This window comes from Carcharodon carcharias, chromosome 19 (genome assembly GCF_017639515.1).
Source record: "Carcharodon carcharias isolate sCarCar2 chromosome 19, sCarCar2.pri, whole genome shotgun sequence".
Taxonomy (NCBI): domain Eukaryota; kingdom Metazoa; phylum Chordata; class Chondrichthyes; order Lamniformes; family Lamnidae; genus Carcharodon; species Carcharodon carcharias.
Genome location: NC_054485.1, coordinates 18555401 through 18575000, shown reverse-complemented (window position 1 = coordinate 18575000; position 19600 = coordinate 18555401). Strand labels below are relative to the sequence as shown.

Here is a 19600-nt window from a genome sequence, read left to right as displayed (position 1 = left end):
CTTTTACTTTTCTACTTGGATTTAAAAAAGGAAGACCTTTATATTGAGACAGCGTCTTTTATGACTTTAAAATGTCCCCATAGCTGTGTAGGGAAATGCAGTTACCAATTAGTGCATACATTCCACACACAAAGGGGTACATTCCACACACAAAGGGGTAAATAACCTAGTAATTCTATTTTATTGATGTTGGTTGAGCACTAAATGTTTGCCAGAATACTAAAGGAGAATGCTCCTGCTCTTTCAATAGTAGCCATGAGATCTTTCCCATCCAACTGAGGAGGTAGGAGGTGCCTCAGTTTAATACTGCATCTGAAAGACAGCATCTTTTGCAGGTGCAGCACTTTCACAGTGTTGCAATGGAATCAGTTTGCTAAAGTCTTTGGAGTGGGACTCAAACCCATGATTTTAAGCCGAACTGAGATGTGCACTGGTCAGTGACAGCGCTCATGCACAGATTGTGGCTGTTTGAGAGAGTGCAGCACGTTTAATATTTGAATGCAAGCAGAGTACTGCGGTTTGTGTTTTTATTGCACTGATGTACATTGAGTGTAACTACAAACTTGAAAGCAGCAGCCCCCATACAAGTATGAATTATTAGCAACCAAACCAAACAGCATTCTGCTAAACTCGCCATTTAATGCTGGCTTTAAACTCATCACAACCGTGGATTAACAATTTAATTTTTACAGTTAGCAGCTTCCCACGGATAATTCCTCATCAAATCACAGGCAAGGACAGGAGCAACAAACTGAGTGAGGTTTAAACAAGCAATTGGCACTGAGCTCATGAATTGGGTGGGAGTGGGGAGACTGCAATTACTGCAGAGGAATATCTAGCACACTGACTGACCCAAACACCTACCCTACCACTCAACCCTGCTGACTGACCCCACTGATGATCTCTTCCATTTCACATACTGGCTGACCCCACAGGGGGTTACAACTTCAGATCAAGACTCTTAAGCAATGGCAAACAAGCAACAATCCCAGTGAAGATATTGGGCAGGATTTTAAGTGGAATAATTTTTCCTATTAACAGTCCCACCAAAACCTAAATTATACTTTAAAAAATTAATTTAACAAAGTAGTCACATGATAGCTGATGGTGGGAGCAGCTGGTAATGAAACACTGGATCTGGCAACATTTCAATCAAGCCTGCTCCTCCACCACAGCCTCTCTGTCCTAGGATTAGGCACCTCACTGAGCCATGAGCTCCTGGCTGAATTCTAATGCTATAGCCCTTAGGGAGGATTTCAGGAAACACCAGCCTGCAATAATCTAGCAGCTCATGCTCTCAGCAACTGATCAATAACTAGGTGATCAATCAGCCACAGCATACCCAGTATAATAACTGCAAGGGCAGTCATAGGTGATTGGTGACTGACCCTGTCAATTTGGCCTTTATTGCACAGGCAGAGGAATTTCTAACTGAGCTTTGCAGATTGCAGCCAGCTCATGAAAGCAATAAATTAGTGACTATTAAAATACATCGATGAACAAATCTTTCCAAGTGAAGCTGAAGTGATTAAGTGACCACTATTACACAAACTCACCATCAATTCAGTATAATGCAACTGGACATGTCTTAAAATGCAAATAGAACTTGCAGCAGAGGAGCCTCTGCATGCTATGGATTTGTTTGTCCAGGAAGTGAGATGATAATTAATGTTGACTACTTGTAGCATCAATCACTGCAAAACCAATCAATACACAGCACCTTAACCCCACCTTCTGCTATACACAACATCATAGCTCCTCACAACCATGCCGCTTCATATATAGCACACCCTCTTAAAACAGCACTCCTTTATACACTGCACTCTGCCCTAAAACATTATCCCCTGCTGTCAGTAAGACATTCCATTTCCCATATCTGTCACTCTTTTGAACATATCAGTTTGGGTGCCACATTTTCAGTCAATTTGAGTGGAATCTCCTGAAACTTTCACGAGCTGGAACTTTACACTGGCAGGCAAAATCCCATCTCTTCATTAGATCTCAATGCAAGTTTCAGAAGTAGAACAATAGCTTGCTAACCCACTCTACAAATCAGGTAGAGTGCTCAGATTGCTTGGGTCAGTGTTTAACAGAATGGTTGCAGTTAGTTGTTGCTATTTTAATTACTTCCTACCACATTGTCAGTTTGCTTCCCTCCCCTTCCAGTCTTTCACAGAGTTACCCAGTGTTCCCCCAACCTGCCCAGAACTGAAACATTCTCCCCTACCTCACACTACAACTTTCAGCCAAACCCCACAAAATTTGCTACACTTTGAACAGCAAATTAGGAATCAGAATGAGAACTAAACCAATCAATCCTTCTCTAGCTTTACCAACAGCAATGCTGCTTCTTCTCAAAGCTGATAGCTCAATACTTAAACTAGTTCACACATCGCAACAGAAGTCATCAAAAAGAAACAGCCAGCAAAAGAAACCAAAGATACTTAAGAAATCCTCCCCCCCATATTCATCTGAAATCTGTTCTGCTAATGGAATATTCGATTCCGAGCTCCTGATGGGACTGGGGCTTGGCAGAGTTTTAGTGACACCCGAGTAAAAGGACACCCTGGAAGAAGCATTCCAGGAGAGGGCAGTATTACACTTTGCAAACCCCACCCTAGATTGTTCACAACAAAGTATTCCTGACAACTCCCATTCTTCACCATGGACAGTCTCCTCGCTGCATGTACATTGTGATTTCATCCTGTGTCCACAGTCCTACATCCCCAATGATGATGCAGAGATCTCTGTTAGGTCGTGTTTAGCTACACATCCTGTATGAACATTGTAAACTGGGGCAGAGTCAGGCAAAGGAGTCACAAATATGGCAGTGACTGAGGGGTGTGACAACTGGCCATGACCCTCTACTGCCTGCAATGAAAGCTGCATCAAGATGTCCTGGGACTCTAAGTGATGGCTCCAGGACTATGAAGGGAGTGCAGTTTACCTCCATATTATTGGCTGCTTGTTGCTAATGGATTGTGCAGAACCCATTACTACAAAGGGACTGAATGTGATAGAGGAGGAAGCATTTATACAAACTGAAAGCAGCATCTAGACAATTTACAAAAAGATCTGCTTATCAAATGAGTCTTTTCCAATCACCAGAAACAATTTGAAGTCTCCCATATGCGATTCAGACCAGGTTTGGCCCAGTTAGCTGTTCCTGAGAGGGTAGTAGCATCACTCTCTGAGACTTCTGCAGACTGGTATGGGGCTCATTCATAAGTGAGTCTGATAGGTGTTGGAAAGAATGCAAACCCTGTCAATGCTTCCTGAACCAAGCTTTTGGTGCGTAGCTGAGGACAGTGCAGTGTTTTCAGCCACAGACACACTGAACCGAGAGTTGTTCCTGGTCTGTCCCAAGTACGCTGTTGTTGGGGTTGCGGTTTAGCTCGGCCGGCACTGCACCTGGCCTTCAGAGTTTTCCTCATCATCTGAGGCCATCCCGCTGTTGGTAAGTCCAGTGATCCTGTATCCCATATTCAAGAGCATGACCTCAAGTGGGTCTGCATTCATTCGCCGCTGGTTTGCCTGTGAAGCCCCCTCCATATCTTCAATCACTCGCTCATTTTGATCTTCACTCTGGAAAAACAACAACATAAATCAGTTCTCCAACCAGACTCTAATCAGCTCCTCAGTCTAACACGTGCTCAACCACTGGAGCAGGATGGTACAGCAGTGATAGTGCTGTGTGCTGATGGTACAATGCAATGTTCCGTGCAAGATTCCTCTGGTGCCATTTTAAAGTTTGCTTTGTTTTATTTTAAAATTTATATTACTTGTGCACAAAATTAGTAAGTCTACTTAGCAGTCCCTTCCTCCTCAGTATAATTTCCATTTCAGAAGTTACTCTCTCTGCCTCACTCCGTGATATGTGCTCAGCTTGAGCTGGGCTTGAACAATTACATTCCTTTATATACTATTCCGTCTCAAGTAGTTTCAAGGGGTCAGTCAGTCCCGAACTACAAAGGAACTAACAAAACCTGACCAGTGACCCACTCACTATTAACTGACCCGCAGTTACAAAAGTTAAAAGTCAAAGTTTAGGTTTTAGTTCAATAAAAAGGACATTTTCTGTACTAGTTCCCCATAGCTTCTCTCCTGCTCATCATTGATTCCCATTGACATCAAATTTATTTCAGAAGCCTTTACTGTTCCCACTTCACCTCACTCAAAACAACTTGTTGTTGCCCTTAACATAATAAAACGCATCAAGATGCTTCACAGAAGTGTCAGAAAGCAACATTTAGCAGCAAACCACAGGAGGTATTGGTAGATAACCAAAAACTTGACTAATGAGGTAGGTTTTAGGAACATCTTTAAAGAAGCGGCAGAAGGTTTTAGGGGAGGGAATTCCAGAATTTAGGGCCTTGGCAGCTGAAGACATAGCCATCAACAACAGACCAATTAAAGTCAGGATTCACAAGAGACCAGAATTAGAGGAGTGCAGATATCTGAGGGCTGTCAGGCAGGAAGAAATTACAGAGATAGGAAGGGGCCAGTAAATACATAGAAGGATTTTAAAACAAGGGTGAGAATTTTAAGACTGAGGCATTGCTTGCCTGCGAGCCAATGTAGGTCAACAAGTACAGGGGTGATGGGTGAAGAGGACTTGGTGCATTAAGTCACAGGCAGCAGAATTTTGGATGACCTAAGTTTATGGAGGGTAGAACTGTGTGGGGCCAGCTAGGACTGTGTTGAAATGGTCAAATCTATAGGTAACAAAGGCATGCAGCAAATGAGCTAAGGTAGATAATTTCAGAGGTGGAAATAGGCAGTCTTACTGATGGCACAGTATGTGATCAGGCACTCACCTCAGTGACAAGTATGTCACCTAGGTTGTGAATGGTCTGGTTCAGCCTCAGACAATTTCCAGCGAGACAGATGGAGTTACTGGTTAGGAAGTAAAGTTTTTGGAGGGGACCAAAAACAATGGCTTCAGTCTTCCCAAAATGCAGTACAGTTTGAAAACCATTGACTTATAGAACACATTGTATGACAATTTAGGAAGGGCATTGGGTCAGACCAATTGAATTTTTTAATAGAATTTACAGCACAGAACAGGCAATTCAGCCCAACTGGTGTATGCCTGTGTTTATGCTTCACCTCCCTCCTCAGCATAACTTCATTCCTTCCTCCCTTGTGTTTATATTTTTTTCCCCTTAAATGCAACAATGTTAATTTACTCAACTACTCTATAAGGTAGCAAGTTGAATTAATTGGGCAAATTGCTCCTTCCTATTGATTTAGTTGGGATAGTATTGGGTCAGCAGGTAGCTCTCTCATTCTGGGCTAGTTTTGGGTTAGCAGGTAGCTCTTGTTCTCTCCCATTAGGGCTATCACTACAGGGTCTACAGTCACTTAGAGTTCATACTTCTGGTCTCGGGCTCCAGAGGCGAACTACAGGATCAATGCCACTTGTCGCGAGGAAGCAGTGCTTTGGGTGAGGCTGCAGACAGTTCACAATCGACTCGTCGCCTTGCAGAACACGAACAAGATTTGTTGTCTCTTTCTCCCAGATGAAGAAGGATCCATCATCTGAACCACTGACAATGTACTGGCCATTACTGAAAGACAAGAGAAATTCATTGCAGGAATCATTTGTCACAAAAAATGAACAATTTTAGCTACAGTCACACAGATTTCCTTTTAATATGAATCACCTTCCACAGTCCCAAGGGCCATCCCTCATACGTCTCAGGGTAGGTTAAGGTTTAGACATTGAAAGAGAAGGTTGGCTGTCACTGATTCAGCATGAGGGACAACCATTTCTCAGTGTCTGGGTCAGAGATTGGCAATTACCAGCCGGTGACTCCTGAAGCAAAGTTCAGTGCGCAAGGACGGAATTCAAGCTCAATTGTCAGCCCTATCCAGTTAATCATCACTATGAGGTTCAGACAAGGTCACTTGGGCGCATTAGCAGCAGAATTCACTTCCAAACTTGTTATGGCACAGCAGATGGAGCTGTTCAAATCTCAGAGGGAAATTTGAAACAACTGCCACAACTATTTTACAATTTGTATTTATTTCGAGATGCGTGCCTTGAATTCAGTAGTAATAAGACCACTGAGTCAAACAGGTTTCTTACAAAACTAAATTAATTAAAAAAAATGATTTTAAGCACGTACATAGGTTTACAAATTATTGCTGTGATAACTCCTAGCTCGCCTAGTTAATCTAACTCCCAGTTACATCTATGTTAAGGCAACAGTAAAACAAATTTTTAAAAATCCAGGTAAATAACACGATACCCTGAACAGTCAAATTCAAAGTGAGTTTTCTTCACTTCAGTTCATGCAGACAGCAACTTGAGGCTTAGAGGCTGGAGCCTTTTCACACTGTTAAGTCTTAGAATACTTTTCTCTGACACATACCCTCATCTTTATACAGGTTTCTCCCTTCTTAATGCAAATCCCATTGTCCCAAAATGTCTTTTCAGCTCTACTTTGCTAATAATAAAAATCTTTCATAGTACTAATTTTATCAATGAGCTTTGGGAAAAATAGACTCTCTGTCTAGCTTCTTCCGACTAAGTCTATCATTTCACCACCTCTTTTGAAATTCAAATTACTCTGGTTTATCTAAAAAGGCAAATTTTCCTTTATACCTCATATTCTAAAACTTCAGCCATGTTTACCTATTCAACATTTCAAACCTAGCTTCTCTTCTGACACCTCAATGCCTTCAGACCAGCTATCTTTAATTCAATTAAGTTCCACACACACACAGACACACACTATTCCAACCTTACAATAAATTCCAATAACCTTATGAAAATTATTATATTTTCCTGACAGCCTGAGACAGTGTCTTCAGGAGCAAGAAACTACAAAACATGGCGATCTGTAGCCAGCAACACAGCACACTCACTCAAATTAAACAAAGTCAATCATCCTTCTTTTAGACATTCAAACATAAAAGAAGACCATTCAGCCTTTCTTGCCTATGCTAAGCTAGGCTATTTTCAAGGGCAAATCCATTTTGTACCAAGCCCCAAGATCTTTCATATTTTATTCCATGCTGTAATAGTTTAGCCATTTTGACCACATGAGAATGCAGCATACATGACACATCCCAATAAATCCAGATTAGAGCAGCTGACAGGGAGAATCTCAGGCTATTCCCACTGAATTTTAGCATCAAGCTCTGTATTTGCATTCTTTGTTCCTGTTTCCACAATTTATTACCTCACTTCTTTCTGCATTTTCTGCCTACTACTTATCTTCCCATTTCTGTAGCCTGTTACTGTCTCCAGGAGAGTTGCTAGTCCACTTAGCACAGCAAACCTTGAAATTTTATATTCTTTTTAAACCCAGGCAAACAGTTCCCCATCCAGCAATTTGTCAAATACTTTAAATTTATATAAGTGTAATCCATCCTATCCTACCCACTCCCAGCCACACTTTCTCTCAAAAGAATTCCACCATTAGCCAGCTCTTCACTGACCATAAACAGGATTACCTGGAAAAACTCAGCAGGTCTGGCAGCATCGGCGGAGAAGAAAAGAGTTGACGTTTCGAGTCCTCATGACCCAAGGGTCATGAGGACTCAAAATGTCAACTCTTTACTTCTCCGCCGATGCTGCCAGACCTGCTGAGTTTTTCCAGGTAATTCTGTTTTTGTTTTGGATTTCCAGCATCCGCAGTTTTTTTGTTTTTATCTTCACTGACCATCTCTGATCAGTCCGTGCCCATGTCATTTACTTAGGCAATTTAGGAAATCAATTGGAGCCAATCAACAACTAACTAGTTCACCAGAAGTAGTTGCCTGGATTATCCCTTTCCCCCTATTTGAACTGCTGTATTATTGCTGCCATCTCTACTGAATTTGTTAATGTCCTAATCCTCTTGAGAACTGATTCCTTAATACAGGTATCTACTGATTGTCATTATCATTGACCATTTAACCCCATCTCTTAGATTAATTCTTTTCATCTCCAGATAAAGTCCCCCCCAAAAAATCAAGACTTCTCTTACACTCTTCCACAAATACTGAGCAAAGTTTTCATAGATACACAGAAAAAGCCAGCAGGCCCATCAAGCCTGTCTCATGGATTAGGGTATAGAGATCCACTGCCAAACCATGCAATCCCTTGATACAGGCACAAAAACACACAACATCAGCAGCCATTTTATGGAAAAACTCTTGGAAATTCCCTTTTGAGTCCCAACCACTTGCTTTCCTATAGGAAAATGAACATAGTAAAATGTATCAAAGCACTTCATAGGAACATTTTAACAAAATTTGACAGAGGACATATTACGATGGGTGACCAAAAGCCTGGTTAAAGAGTTAGGTTTTAAGGAGTGTTTTAAAGGAAGGGAGTGAGACAGAGAGGTTTAGGGAAGGAACTGCAGAGCTTAGGGCCAAGGCAACAAAGCACGGACAATGGTGGAGTAATGAAAGTCGGTGATACACACACAAGAGGCTAGTATTGAAGGAGGAATTTGAACACAAGGATGAGAATTTTAAGCCAATTTAGTTCAACAAGCACAGGGGCAATGAGTGAATGGAACTTGGTGTGATTTAGGATACAGGCAGCAGAGTTTTGGATGAACTCAAGTTTGTGGAGGGTGCGAGATGGTAGGTCATTCAGGAGAGCATTGGAATAGTCCAGTTTGGAGGTGTCAAAGGCATGGATGAAAACACCACAGCAATCTCTGGGAAAGAAGATTAAGAAAAGCACGAGAATGTTATTCTTATGTTTACTCAATTTGGACCTATCCGCAACAGCTAGGGAAACTGTCCTTAAAAACAATCTCAGGAACATTTTACAGAATAATGGACAACTGCATCCTTTAAGTCACCTTTTGCTGCAATATATTCAAAGATTGATTCTGCACACATACCAGTTTAAGAGTGTTAAACAAAATCTGCTGCTTCCTTGTAAATTAGGAAATTACCTTCCAAAAAAGTTGGCTTCCTTGATGTCAGTGGTAGTATTACAGTGACCACAATAGCGTGACTTGTAATCATAACCTCGCTCTCTCAGAATCACCTCATCATCGGAGATGGAATCCTTCCTGCCACTCGATCGGATGCGGATTGGGGTGGTAGCTCCTGCCTTCTTCTCCTCAGCTGTAAAACCCAGGAATAAGAGCAGCGACTCAGTTCAAACACAAAGTGGATAAATAAAATATAACGACTAAGATTGGAGTCTCCTTGGCCTCTGTCCAAGACTGGTAGTGTTAGGATACTGTTAGGCCAAATAAAAATGACCTTTTATTAATATTAAAGGTATTGCAAATAACAGGACATTAACAGCTGCCCAATGCCTGTGTCACCATGGAAACCGGTTGTACAAGATCCTGCTCAGTGTCACTCGCTAACGAGTTGATTGCTCTTCACAAAGTTTAAAATGTTGCTCTCCCAGCCAGGCTATTTCCTCATATTCACCTCCGCAATCCTTCGAGGATCTATCAACCATCTCGTCTTCTCCACTTACCTGCTGCTCCTTAGTGGCACCATCAATATATACCCAGCTCTGCCTCTCCACCACAACCTCCTCCATGATGCCTCAAACCATATCTGAATGAATTACAATTTCTGTATCCGCAAACCTCAGCTGATCCAAAACCCTGGTACCTGTTCCCTACCCCTAGTTACCCCATAGTTATCACTCCTGTCCCTGTTGACATACATTGGCTTCCTGTTCCCCATCACCTCAAAATTATATTCTTACCCTTGTACTTAAATCCTTCTGTGGCCTCATTGCTCCCCATCTCTGGAAACGAGCAAGGGAGGTTAAAATCACCAAGGACACAGTTATTTGATGCAGAGGCTAAGGCAACGAGACAAGAGTCAGTCTGAGGCACGCCAATGTATCAAGACCCCTCCTCACTCAAATTTCTTTCCCAAGATCACATGCTTGCTGACATTGCTAACTTTTCCCTGCATCCCCTTTCAAAACTCTCCACCACCCACTCTTTAGAAAACACACTTTGACCTTTGTCCCCGCCATCTAAAATATCATCCCTAACCTTCCCAAGGTACCTGAATGCATTGTTGCTTGTAGCCTTCTCTCCATCTCTCAAAACTCCCAATTCAATTCCCAGCAATCTGGTTTCTCTTTTTCCCAAATCAACATATCCCTGACCATTTCTTCACATTCATCTCTGCAGTCCTCCAAGGGTCTATCAGCCATCTCTTCTTCTCCATTTACTTGCTGCCCCTTAGTGGCACCATCTATAAAGAAGGGGATACCTAGCTCTGTATCTCCACCACCAATCTCCTCCATGCTCCCTCACATCAAATCTGGATGAATTACAATTTCTTCCATCCTAACATCAAAGCATTGTTTTCAACTTCCATCAATTCCAATCTCTTTCCACCCAGCCACTCACTCACTCTGGACCAGTTCATGAAATGCTGGCAACCTGTTGAACCCAGAGCCGAGCTACAAACCCACAACCCAACAGTCACTGAGGAAGTCTTGTGGCTCAGTAAATATCACTCCAGCCTCTGAACCAGAAGTTCTGGGTTAAAGTCCCACTCCCAGGACTTGTTGGGCAAGGAAGGACATTCATGATATTGTTCAACAGGCTGATAATCAGCCTACTGATCCTTCCAACACTTTCCCACTATTTCCCAAAGGGAAAGAAAATTGTGTGAAGATACAAAACAAATAAAACCAAGGCCACTCATTTCAATCTCCACTACACTGCCTCGCTCCAGCCTGTCTCCCCTACTGAAACCTGCAGCACCTCCAGACTTGATGACTCCAATGTCCTCCTTCCTGGCCTACTGCCCTGTATCTTCCTTAACCTCCAACTTGTTCAAAACTTTGCTATTCTTTTCCTGCCCTGCAATAAGTCCCACTCACCAATCACCAAGTTATTAAGTGGAACTTTGTCTCCAGATATTTTAAAGATTAAAATCCTTGATTTCCTCTCCACAGCCTTTTTCACCATCTCTGCAAGTGCCTCCAGTCTTGTATTGATCCTGCAGCCTTTCACCCTCCGACTCTGGCCTTTTGTGCGACTCCCTCCAAATCTGACACCTGATTAGTGGCAGAGCCTGCTGTTGGCTCGGCTTATTCTCTGGAACTCCTTACTGATCTCCAATTCTCTCTCCACTTTTAAAGATTCTCTCAAAACCCATCTTTCCATGGTTGAGGTTCTTGCCACTTTTGAAGTGGGATAGGATATATTAGAAGTTCTATTAAATACAGACTGCAGGAGGACAAAGATGAGTGCCAGAGCAGCTCAATGTAGAAAAACAGGAGGTCACATATTTGGAAGATTAGGGGAGAGTGGGATTAGACAGGGTATTAAAGAGCATGGGGAGTGAGCACAAGAGTGGTAATAGACAGTGTGGTTTATATAAGGATAAACACTGGTGCTGAGTTGATGAGATAAGTGGCTTGCTTCTACATTCAAACATTGTGATTCCATGAGTTGTAACTTACTGCCTTTCATGTAACAGATTTCCTGTATGAATCCAAGGCCCTCAACCCATATCTGGGGGCTCGTAGCTGGTACCAATGAAGCCCAAGTTTGGAGAGTTTTTAGTGCCATTCCTACAGTATCTACTTCTCCATACACTGGTTGCTGGGATTTTATACAATGAAAATTTAGCGTTCTATTGGTTGGATTCTTTTATCCCCTTAGGTTTAAGAATAGAAAGTGTGTCAGTGTCACCACATGATAGCAGGGCTGTTGAGACTCACAGCTGTCAGTCTTTGCGAAGAGCACAGCCTTGATATCTCGATCCAGTGCATCACAGGCACTGCTGTGGGCTTGTTCAGGAAAACGGCCCTTAAAGTCATCAAGGCACTCCAGAGCCTCAGCAACGTACTTCAACTCGAATAGACAACGTGCCAAGCGGAAATGGGCCTTCAGGTGGGAGGGATTCAAAGAAATTGCTTTCAAACAATCTCTAAGGGCATCATAATGATCTCCATCCCTGTAAAAGAAAGGACAGAAATTAGACGCTGGGTTTAATAAGCCAGAGGTCACTGTTGTTAGGGAAGGAAATGGTTAAAGAAGTTCAATTACTAATTATTAGGTTGTTTAACTAAGTACCATTTGGTTGTATAAAAGGGATAACAGCTGAGACTAATGCTGTGGAGAGTTTTATGACGCAATAAAACTGTCTGAAGGAGTCGGTCTTCATATCTAAACAACTGTTGGAACTTGACTATGTCACAGCTACTGAGCAACTAGCCTGCTTTATCATGAATAGAACACTAAATGCATATCCAGGTCTAGTGATTCAAAATATCCAGGGAAACCAAGCAAAAATACAAATAGCATGTATTTTCAAGAGAACATAAGTCATCTCAAGTATGTCACACCACTTATATTTTGCTCTTGAAATTCTCATGAAGTTAATTTAAAAACAGAATCAACCTCAAATAAAAGCACTTCAATGATTAGATTGCCCTGACATGCAGGCTTGACGGGCAGGGGGCAGTGGCATTGGAAATTTCAACTGCAATCAATAAAAGATTGACTAAACTAATGGCAATCTTTATTCCATCTCATTGAGAGAACATGTTTGAAACTGAGTGACTGAAGACTAAGTGTGATTTTCAGTCTTATATTATTCAATAATCACGAGGCTGCTGTGCACTGAATCGCATGACCAAGGGTTTTTATCTAACGTTATTTCAGAGTGATTTGGTAAGACCACATTCACTGCCCTGAAGTTGTTTGAGTGGCTTACTAGGTGACTGCATTGTCAGTCAGCAATATAGTACGGGGTAGAGTCATGTATAGGCAAGACTGGCAAAGTTCCCTTCCCTGAAGGACATTAGCGAACAGGTTGGAGTTTTACAATAATCAGCAATTGACATGGTCATTCTCCTGGTGCCAAATCACAGATTATCAGATTTACTGAATTCAAATTTAGCTTTCCATGATGGGATTTGAACTCTGGGCTGCTGAATTGGCATTATAACCACTACAAGCACAACAGCTGTTAATGTAAATGTAACCTCCAGAACTCCGTCACGGACTACTGCTAACAGACTCTGAAAAAATACATTTCGAAGTTTAAAAAACAACACTACTTTTTAAACAAAATGATGTACGTGGATCCGTGTACATGTTTTTAATCTTTCTTTTCCCAAGGTTAAGAATGTTTTAAATCATAGACATTAAATGGAGGTTATGTTAGAATCTGGATGGAACATACACAATCCTATTAACCCTGCCACACACAATGCTGCTGCTGAGAATCATGAATTCAACACATAGTCAGTGTACATCTGCTTCATAGCAAAATCCAAAGAAATACTGAACCCATAACACGGAGTCTGAAGTCCCATTGAATACAATTCTAGGAGAACTCTGTCCCTCTCAGAATTGGAAAGAAACGTAACTTTCTTATAGCATACCACAGAAATGTGGAAATGGATAGTTCAGAAGTCATGAATAATGAGTGGTTCAGCAACACAAGAGCCAGACTGTCTCTGTCGAGGGTGTTACTGATTAAATGCAGTTCCCACTTGCACCCGCTCTCTGAACTCTGGTCTGTTTAGCACCTTTCCCAACCCTATTCCCCCTGCTCTACCATTGGGAATAGAGCCTCCAAGACAGCATGGCCATACACTATGTCACTCTCTAACTCTACCACTTCCCTAGCCTTTGACTCTATCAATTAATTTATGGAGTATCTTCCTCAAATTTGGCTGCCCTCAAGAAATTTGGCGTCATACTCCACCTATTCCATGCAAGCTGTGAATCTCACTAACGGAACCACCAAAGCTTAGTGAAAACTGGGGTCAAACAAGGTTGTGCCATCGCACCAACCCTCTTCTCCATCTTCCTCATTGCAGTAATACATCTCACCTTCAGCAACTTACCCACAGGTGGGGCGATAATTTACAGAACAGATGGGAAACTGTTCAACCTATGCTACTTTCTATCCAAAGCTAATGTCACTCCAAGCTCCAGTGTGTAGGTGACACTTGTGAATGTTCACTCAGAAACTGAGCTTCAGGTCACTGTTGACTCCCTCTCCAAAGTATAATAGAAATGAGCCTTTCACTAAACACCCAGAAAACGGAGGTTGTCCCACCGCACGATGCTTTCCCTCATTAATGAAGATCAATGCCAAAATCCCGGAAAATGTGGACCATTTTCAAGATTTTGAGAGCCTTCTCTCAAAGACAGACAGAGATGACGAAATTCACCAGGGCCTCTAATGTGCCAACCCAGCCTTTGGCCAACTGAGGAAAAGAGTATTCGAGGGCTAGCATCTTAAACCTGACACTAAGGTCATAGTTTTCTGGGCAGCTGCGAGACCAGTGCTCGTATATGCTTTGGAGACTTGGACAACCTACAACAGGCTCCTCAAATCATTGGAGAAGTACCACCAGTGGTGCCATCGCAAGATCCTCCAAATCTGGCATGAAAAGTGGTCCAACAGCAGTGTCTTCTCCCAAGTTAACATGCCCAGCATTTCAGCAATAATTACTCAAAACCAGTTCTGCTGGCAGGGTAAGTGGTTTGTATGCCTGACACCAGACTCCCAGAACAACTGGTCTACTGGGAACTGGCTGTGGCAGAAGACTCCCAGGAGGACAACGAAAACTTTAGGGGTGCCCTCCAAGTATCCCTGAAGGGGTCAAACATTCTCACCGACTCATGGGAGTCCCCGGCTTGTGACCAACTGAAATGGAGAAGGTTCATTCGGGAAGGCACTGAACACATCAAGAGATTTTGTTGGGAACACGTAGAGGTGAAATCAAGTCACCTGAGAGAGCGCACAAACTTACGAACAACTAAAGTACCCAACCCTCCAAGCATCACCTGCATGCACGTGGCAGAGTCTGCAGATCACACATTGGACATAGCCATCTCAGAACCGATTGAATCACAGTGGAAGCAAGTTATCCTCGAAGCCGAGGGACTGCCTAAGGAGCATTCTACCGCACGACCCACTCTACCACATTGCTCATCGACTTTCCAAAGCCCCCATGTAACCTCTAATTTTGACCACGATGTTCTTCCCAAATCTTACCCCTATTTTTGCTTGGGTCCATTTCCAACATAGAGTGTTGTGGGATATTTTGCCAACATGAAAGTCTTACAAAAGTGAGCTTCACTCACTGTTTCATGTTTGCAGAGCTCCAGGACGTGCAAATAGTAAACTTCTATCACCACAATGCAGCATGGAGTAAATAATGGATTCTGTGAAAAGACAAAACCGGCACACATGGCAAAACTGACAATGCACAGGATACTCTGGCAGGTCTGGCACTGGGGCAGGATGTTCCTTACCACTTGCGCTTCATGAAGGCTGCTGCTCTGTTGCCATAAAGCATGGGGTTCCCAGGCGCTTGCTGAATGGCCTTGCTGTAAAGTTGGATGGCCTGTGTCCATTGTTGCCGGGAGAAGGCATCATTTGCTTGCTGTTTGAGCCTCTCTAAATGAAGTGGCAACTCATAGGGAACACTGCAAGGAGAAAATAAATGAATGAGATGTAGAATTGACTAAAAAAAGTAGAAAATGTTAAATATCCATAACTAGCACTAGTCATACACAACACACACTTCTTTTAAAAAGTTAGCTGTTTGCAGTTTTAAGATTGTCAGAAACAAGTCTAGACTGTTCTCAAATTTCCCTAACAGCCTTAGTATCAGAAATTCAGCTCAGTCCAGCCTTGAACCCTATTCAGCTCTGGTGGTCACCAGATTGAGAGAGACTTCAAAATGTCAATGCCATGAGGCAGAGTACTGCAGCCAACTCAAGACCAGACGGACAACAAGCTTTCTGTGGGATATGCCTCTCCTACTCAGCGTCATGAGCCATTGTCCCCTATGAACTAAGGTATGACATTGTACACACAATAACTGATAGTGCGCTACCACCCAGAATTGAAAAGAACACCTATGAGACTGCAATTTGTTCAAAAGGAATGAACAAACTCTCTCATACCCATCCAGCCTTTGACTAACATAAGAATAATCACTGTCACAAATGATTAATGAATCAGTTTTAAAATAAAAAGTAACTGGCAGCAAGTAGGGACATGGTAGCTTTCAATGACTTGATATAAAACCCAAATCCCAACTGTAAAGCAATATATGGCATAAAATTTCACAAACTGTCCTAATTCTGAATCAGAACACAAAAACTTTTAAATGACTTTGAACCTTTGTGTGTTTCATTTCCATATTGGTTGAACAGGAAAAACTGGGTAAAACCTGCAGGATATTGTTCTCTCCCTAAACTTGGTGCTGGGAAACAATCATTTCTCTCAAGGTCCCTTTAGGGCACCCTGTGCTGGAGAAATTAGGAGTTTAGGTTTGGGCTCCACAACTATTTAAGCTGATCAATCAAAAGATACAAGGCTACCTAACGAGCTTTTTGCTGAACAAATCTAGTTGACAGCCCAGCCAATCCAGATTGTAACTGCTATTGGTGTGAGGTAACAGAATGACTGCTTGCCAGCTCTAACCCTTAGAAGAGGCAGACTATCCTGCAAGGAAAAGCAACCCAAGTTTTCATTTCTGTACTTTGCATTATCATAAGGATGGTACAGCACAGGAGGAGGCCATTCAACCCATCATGTCTTTGCTCTTTGAGAGAGCTTTTACTACATTACTGAGATTTGAGGTATCTGCAAACTTAGAAATTATACTCCGTCATGCTCAGGTCCAGGTCATTCACTGAACTAACAAAAAACACACACTCAGGCTCCTGGGGTGCATTGCTGTATAACTTCCTTATGTCCAATGGTGCTGTTATAACATGGCAGATGATGTGTGCCAGGCGGACCAAATCCACGAGGGAAACTTGGTCATGCTATCAAAATGGTTTTGCAATTTGTATTTATTACAAGATGTGTGCACTGAACTCAGAGGTAAAAATTAAATTAAAATATTTATTAACAAAATATAAAAGATTTCAAGCACATACATAAATTACTTACTACTATAATAACTCCTAAAATTCCTAATTAACCTGATTTCCAGTTACACTCCCTTTAAGGCAATGGTCCAAAATAGATTTGGGATTTAAAACAAACTCAGCAAGTTCACACAATACTCTGGACAGTGGAATTCCAAAGGGCTTTTCCCTCAGATTCAGTTTCATTAGATAGCAGACGTATGCACAAATGCTGGGGGCTTCATTAAGGCTATTTCACACACTCCTGTTAGATCTTACATGGCCTTCTGACACATAACCTTTCATTCTCCTTTATATATGTTTCTCTCTTTTTAATATGTAAATTCTATTGGTCCATATGTCTTTGAAACTGTATCTCCCTCATAATATAAAAAACTTTCACGTTGCCACTGTATATTGTCAGTAACCTTTGGGAAAAACAAATACATTCTTTAGCCTCGCATATCTGGCTATTTGTAAACAGTCTAAGATCCCTTTGAAATCAAAATATCCTTTCATTTATCTAAAAATGCAAATTCCCTTCACACATTATATGCTAAGCCAGCATTCATGTTTACTCATAAGCATGTCGAACACCAAGCTTCTTTTGATGATTTCAAACTTGCAGTCTACTTGACTACAAAATGTAATTAAATCACACACAGACCCAACTACACTTACTCCCATAAACCTGCTTCACAATAAACCAGAAAAATATTAGGAAAATGATTATGCTTTCATCTCAGGCACCACAATAAACATTTAAATCCTCTAAATTTGTATTATTTCTCAGCTGATATGCATCAGATTTTGGATTTATCCTTCAATGAAGCATTAATCCCCACACCAATCAGATTCAAACAGGACAAGTCAGGAAATGAGGAAGGTCAAAATATAATTACGATCAAGTGGTCCACAAACTGGCAGCAACTGGAGCAGACCATTCAGTCCCTCTAGTCTGCCCTGCTGAGGTGGACACCCCTGCCACCAAGCCACCCCACCGCCATCCTATGTCATTTTTCACAAGAGAAATAATAGATCACTAGCTCTGGAATTTACTGGGAAATGACTGTAACATGACATCACTTCAATGTTAACCATCCTAAAAACACCATAATTTCAACAGTACTTCAATGGTCTATGCATTAAAAATTTTGCGCAAATTTAGCACATCCGATCAACAAACCTTACTTCCTGGGTCACAACTGAGACATACTTTTTATGTCAGTGTCCAACATTGAAACTGCCCATGACAACATTCATATAACCGCAAAGCTCCCTCACTCTTGCTACAGCAATTTCAGTCCCTGATAAACCAACTGAATTACTCAAAATGTTTTTGTAGGAATAATTTTTCAATTGCCATTTCTTCCCTTCATAACAAAGTTTTGCAAACAGTAAAATTTTAATCTAGAAAAAAAATTAGAAATTCTGCACGACTGAATTTACCTATTGAATTGTTTATTTTGTTTATAATGATATGTTTTAAGTTGATTAAAGCTTCTAATTCAAGGCTTCACCCTGCCTCAAAAGCCTTGGCAACAGCTGAATAGGTTTACCTCAATAACGGGACAGAGCTTTCAACTACTTTGAAACATGTTAAGTTTGCTGAATTTCCCAACACACATTCCAAATTAAGGCAAAAGGGAACAGGGATTTCTCCCTGATGCCTTGAACCAATATTTGTTCCTCAACCAACATCACCAAAGGATTGCCTGCTCATTTCTTATTCCTGTTTGTGGGACCTTGCTTTGGGCAAATTGTTGCAATGTCTTCTATGTTACGACAGTGGCTACATTTCAGAAAGTGCTTGTTATGAGACATCGAGATTGCAGTAAGTGCTTTATAAATGCAAGTCTCTCTTTCTTTCTCATCCTGAGGATTAGAGAAATTTTTGCTTTTCCAAAAGGCTTTTAAACTGGAGATTGGATTGTCAAAGATATATTTCAGTCAGGTCTGTCTTAAAATACTGTCAGGTTCTCTATTACGATCAATCAGGCAAGTTTGCTGATTAATATGTCTGGGATTAAAAGCAGCTGTGGTGTCTGCTTTCCAACATGTCATGATTATTTACGAAGACTGATTTCTTTTTCTCAACAGATAGGTTGAAAATTCAGTGACAAAATCTTATTTTCTGAACCATTTTTAAGGCACAGTGGAAATTTTTTGTATTATACTTGAATTGTATAAGTGATGGTCAGACCCCCTCTGGAGTACTACATTCTGTTCTGAGAACAACACTTCAGGAAGGATATATTGTCCTTGGAGGAGTTACAGCAAAGGTGCACCAGAATTATACCAGAGTTAAAATTATAATAGCCCCTGTAATCACCTGAGCTTAGAAGGCTGAAGGGACAAACTAATAGAGATGCTTAAAACGATAAGGGATTCAACAAGTTGATACAGAGAAACTATTTCCTCTAGAACAAAGGAGCACAAGCTTAAAATTAGAGCTAGGTTCAGAAACTCACTCTCCACAAAAGACTGTGCATACCACACCTAAATTGAAATTTTCAGGACCAAGATCAATAGGTTTTTGTCAGGCAAGGGTCTCAAAATAATTGGAACAAACATCCACAAATGGATAAATGGGAGTTGATATAGATCAGCATAATTTGATTGAATGAAGAACCAGCTGGAGGGGTTCCTGTTCCTAAAAAATAAAACCGTAGCTGATGAACTGTTGAGCATTTAATGTTACAAATTTTATTTATGCAATTTTCCATTTATTGAAGACCGTCAGAAGTGGGGAGATTTAA

The 19600-nt window shown here is 41.4% G+C and overlaps 1 protein-coding gene across 2 annotated transcripts in view; it reads right to left on the bottom strand.

Annotated features, from left to right (window-relative positions):
* Positions 1–513: 513 nt before the first annotated feature.
* The window catches only part of wdtc1 (WD and tetratricopeptide repeats 1), a 55043-nt gene continuing 35956 nt past the window's right edge, over positions 514–19600 (bottom strand). For both annotated transcript variants that reach the window (XM_041212129.1, XM_041212130.1), the window contains exons 12-16: positions 15231–15404; positions 11672–11907; positions 8907–9081; positions 5378–5570; positions 514–3585 (exon numbers count right to left, since the gene is read on the bottom strand). In XM_041212129.1, coding sequence (XP_041068063.1) covers positions 3391–3585; positions 5378–5570; positions 8907–9081; positions 11672–11907; positions 15231–15404 — 973 coding nt within the window. In that variant the 3' untranslated portion in view covers positions 514–3390. The remainder of the gene's footprint in view (positions 3586–5377; positions 5571–8906; positions 9082–11671; positions 11908–15230; positions 15405–19600) is intronic.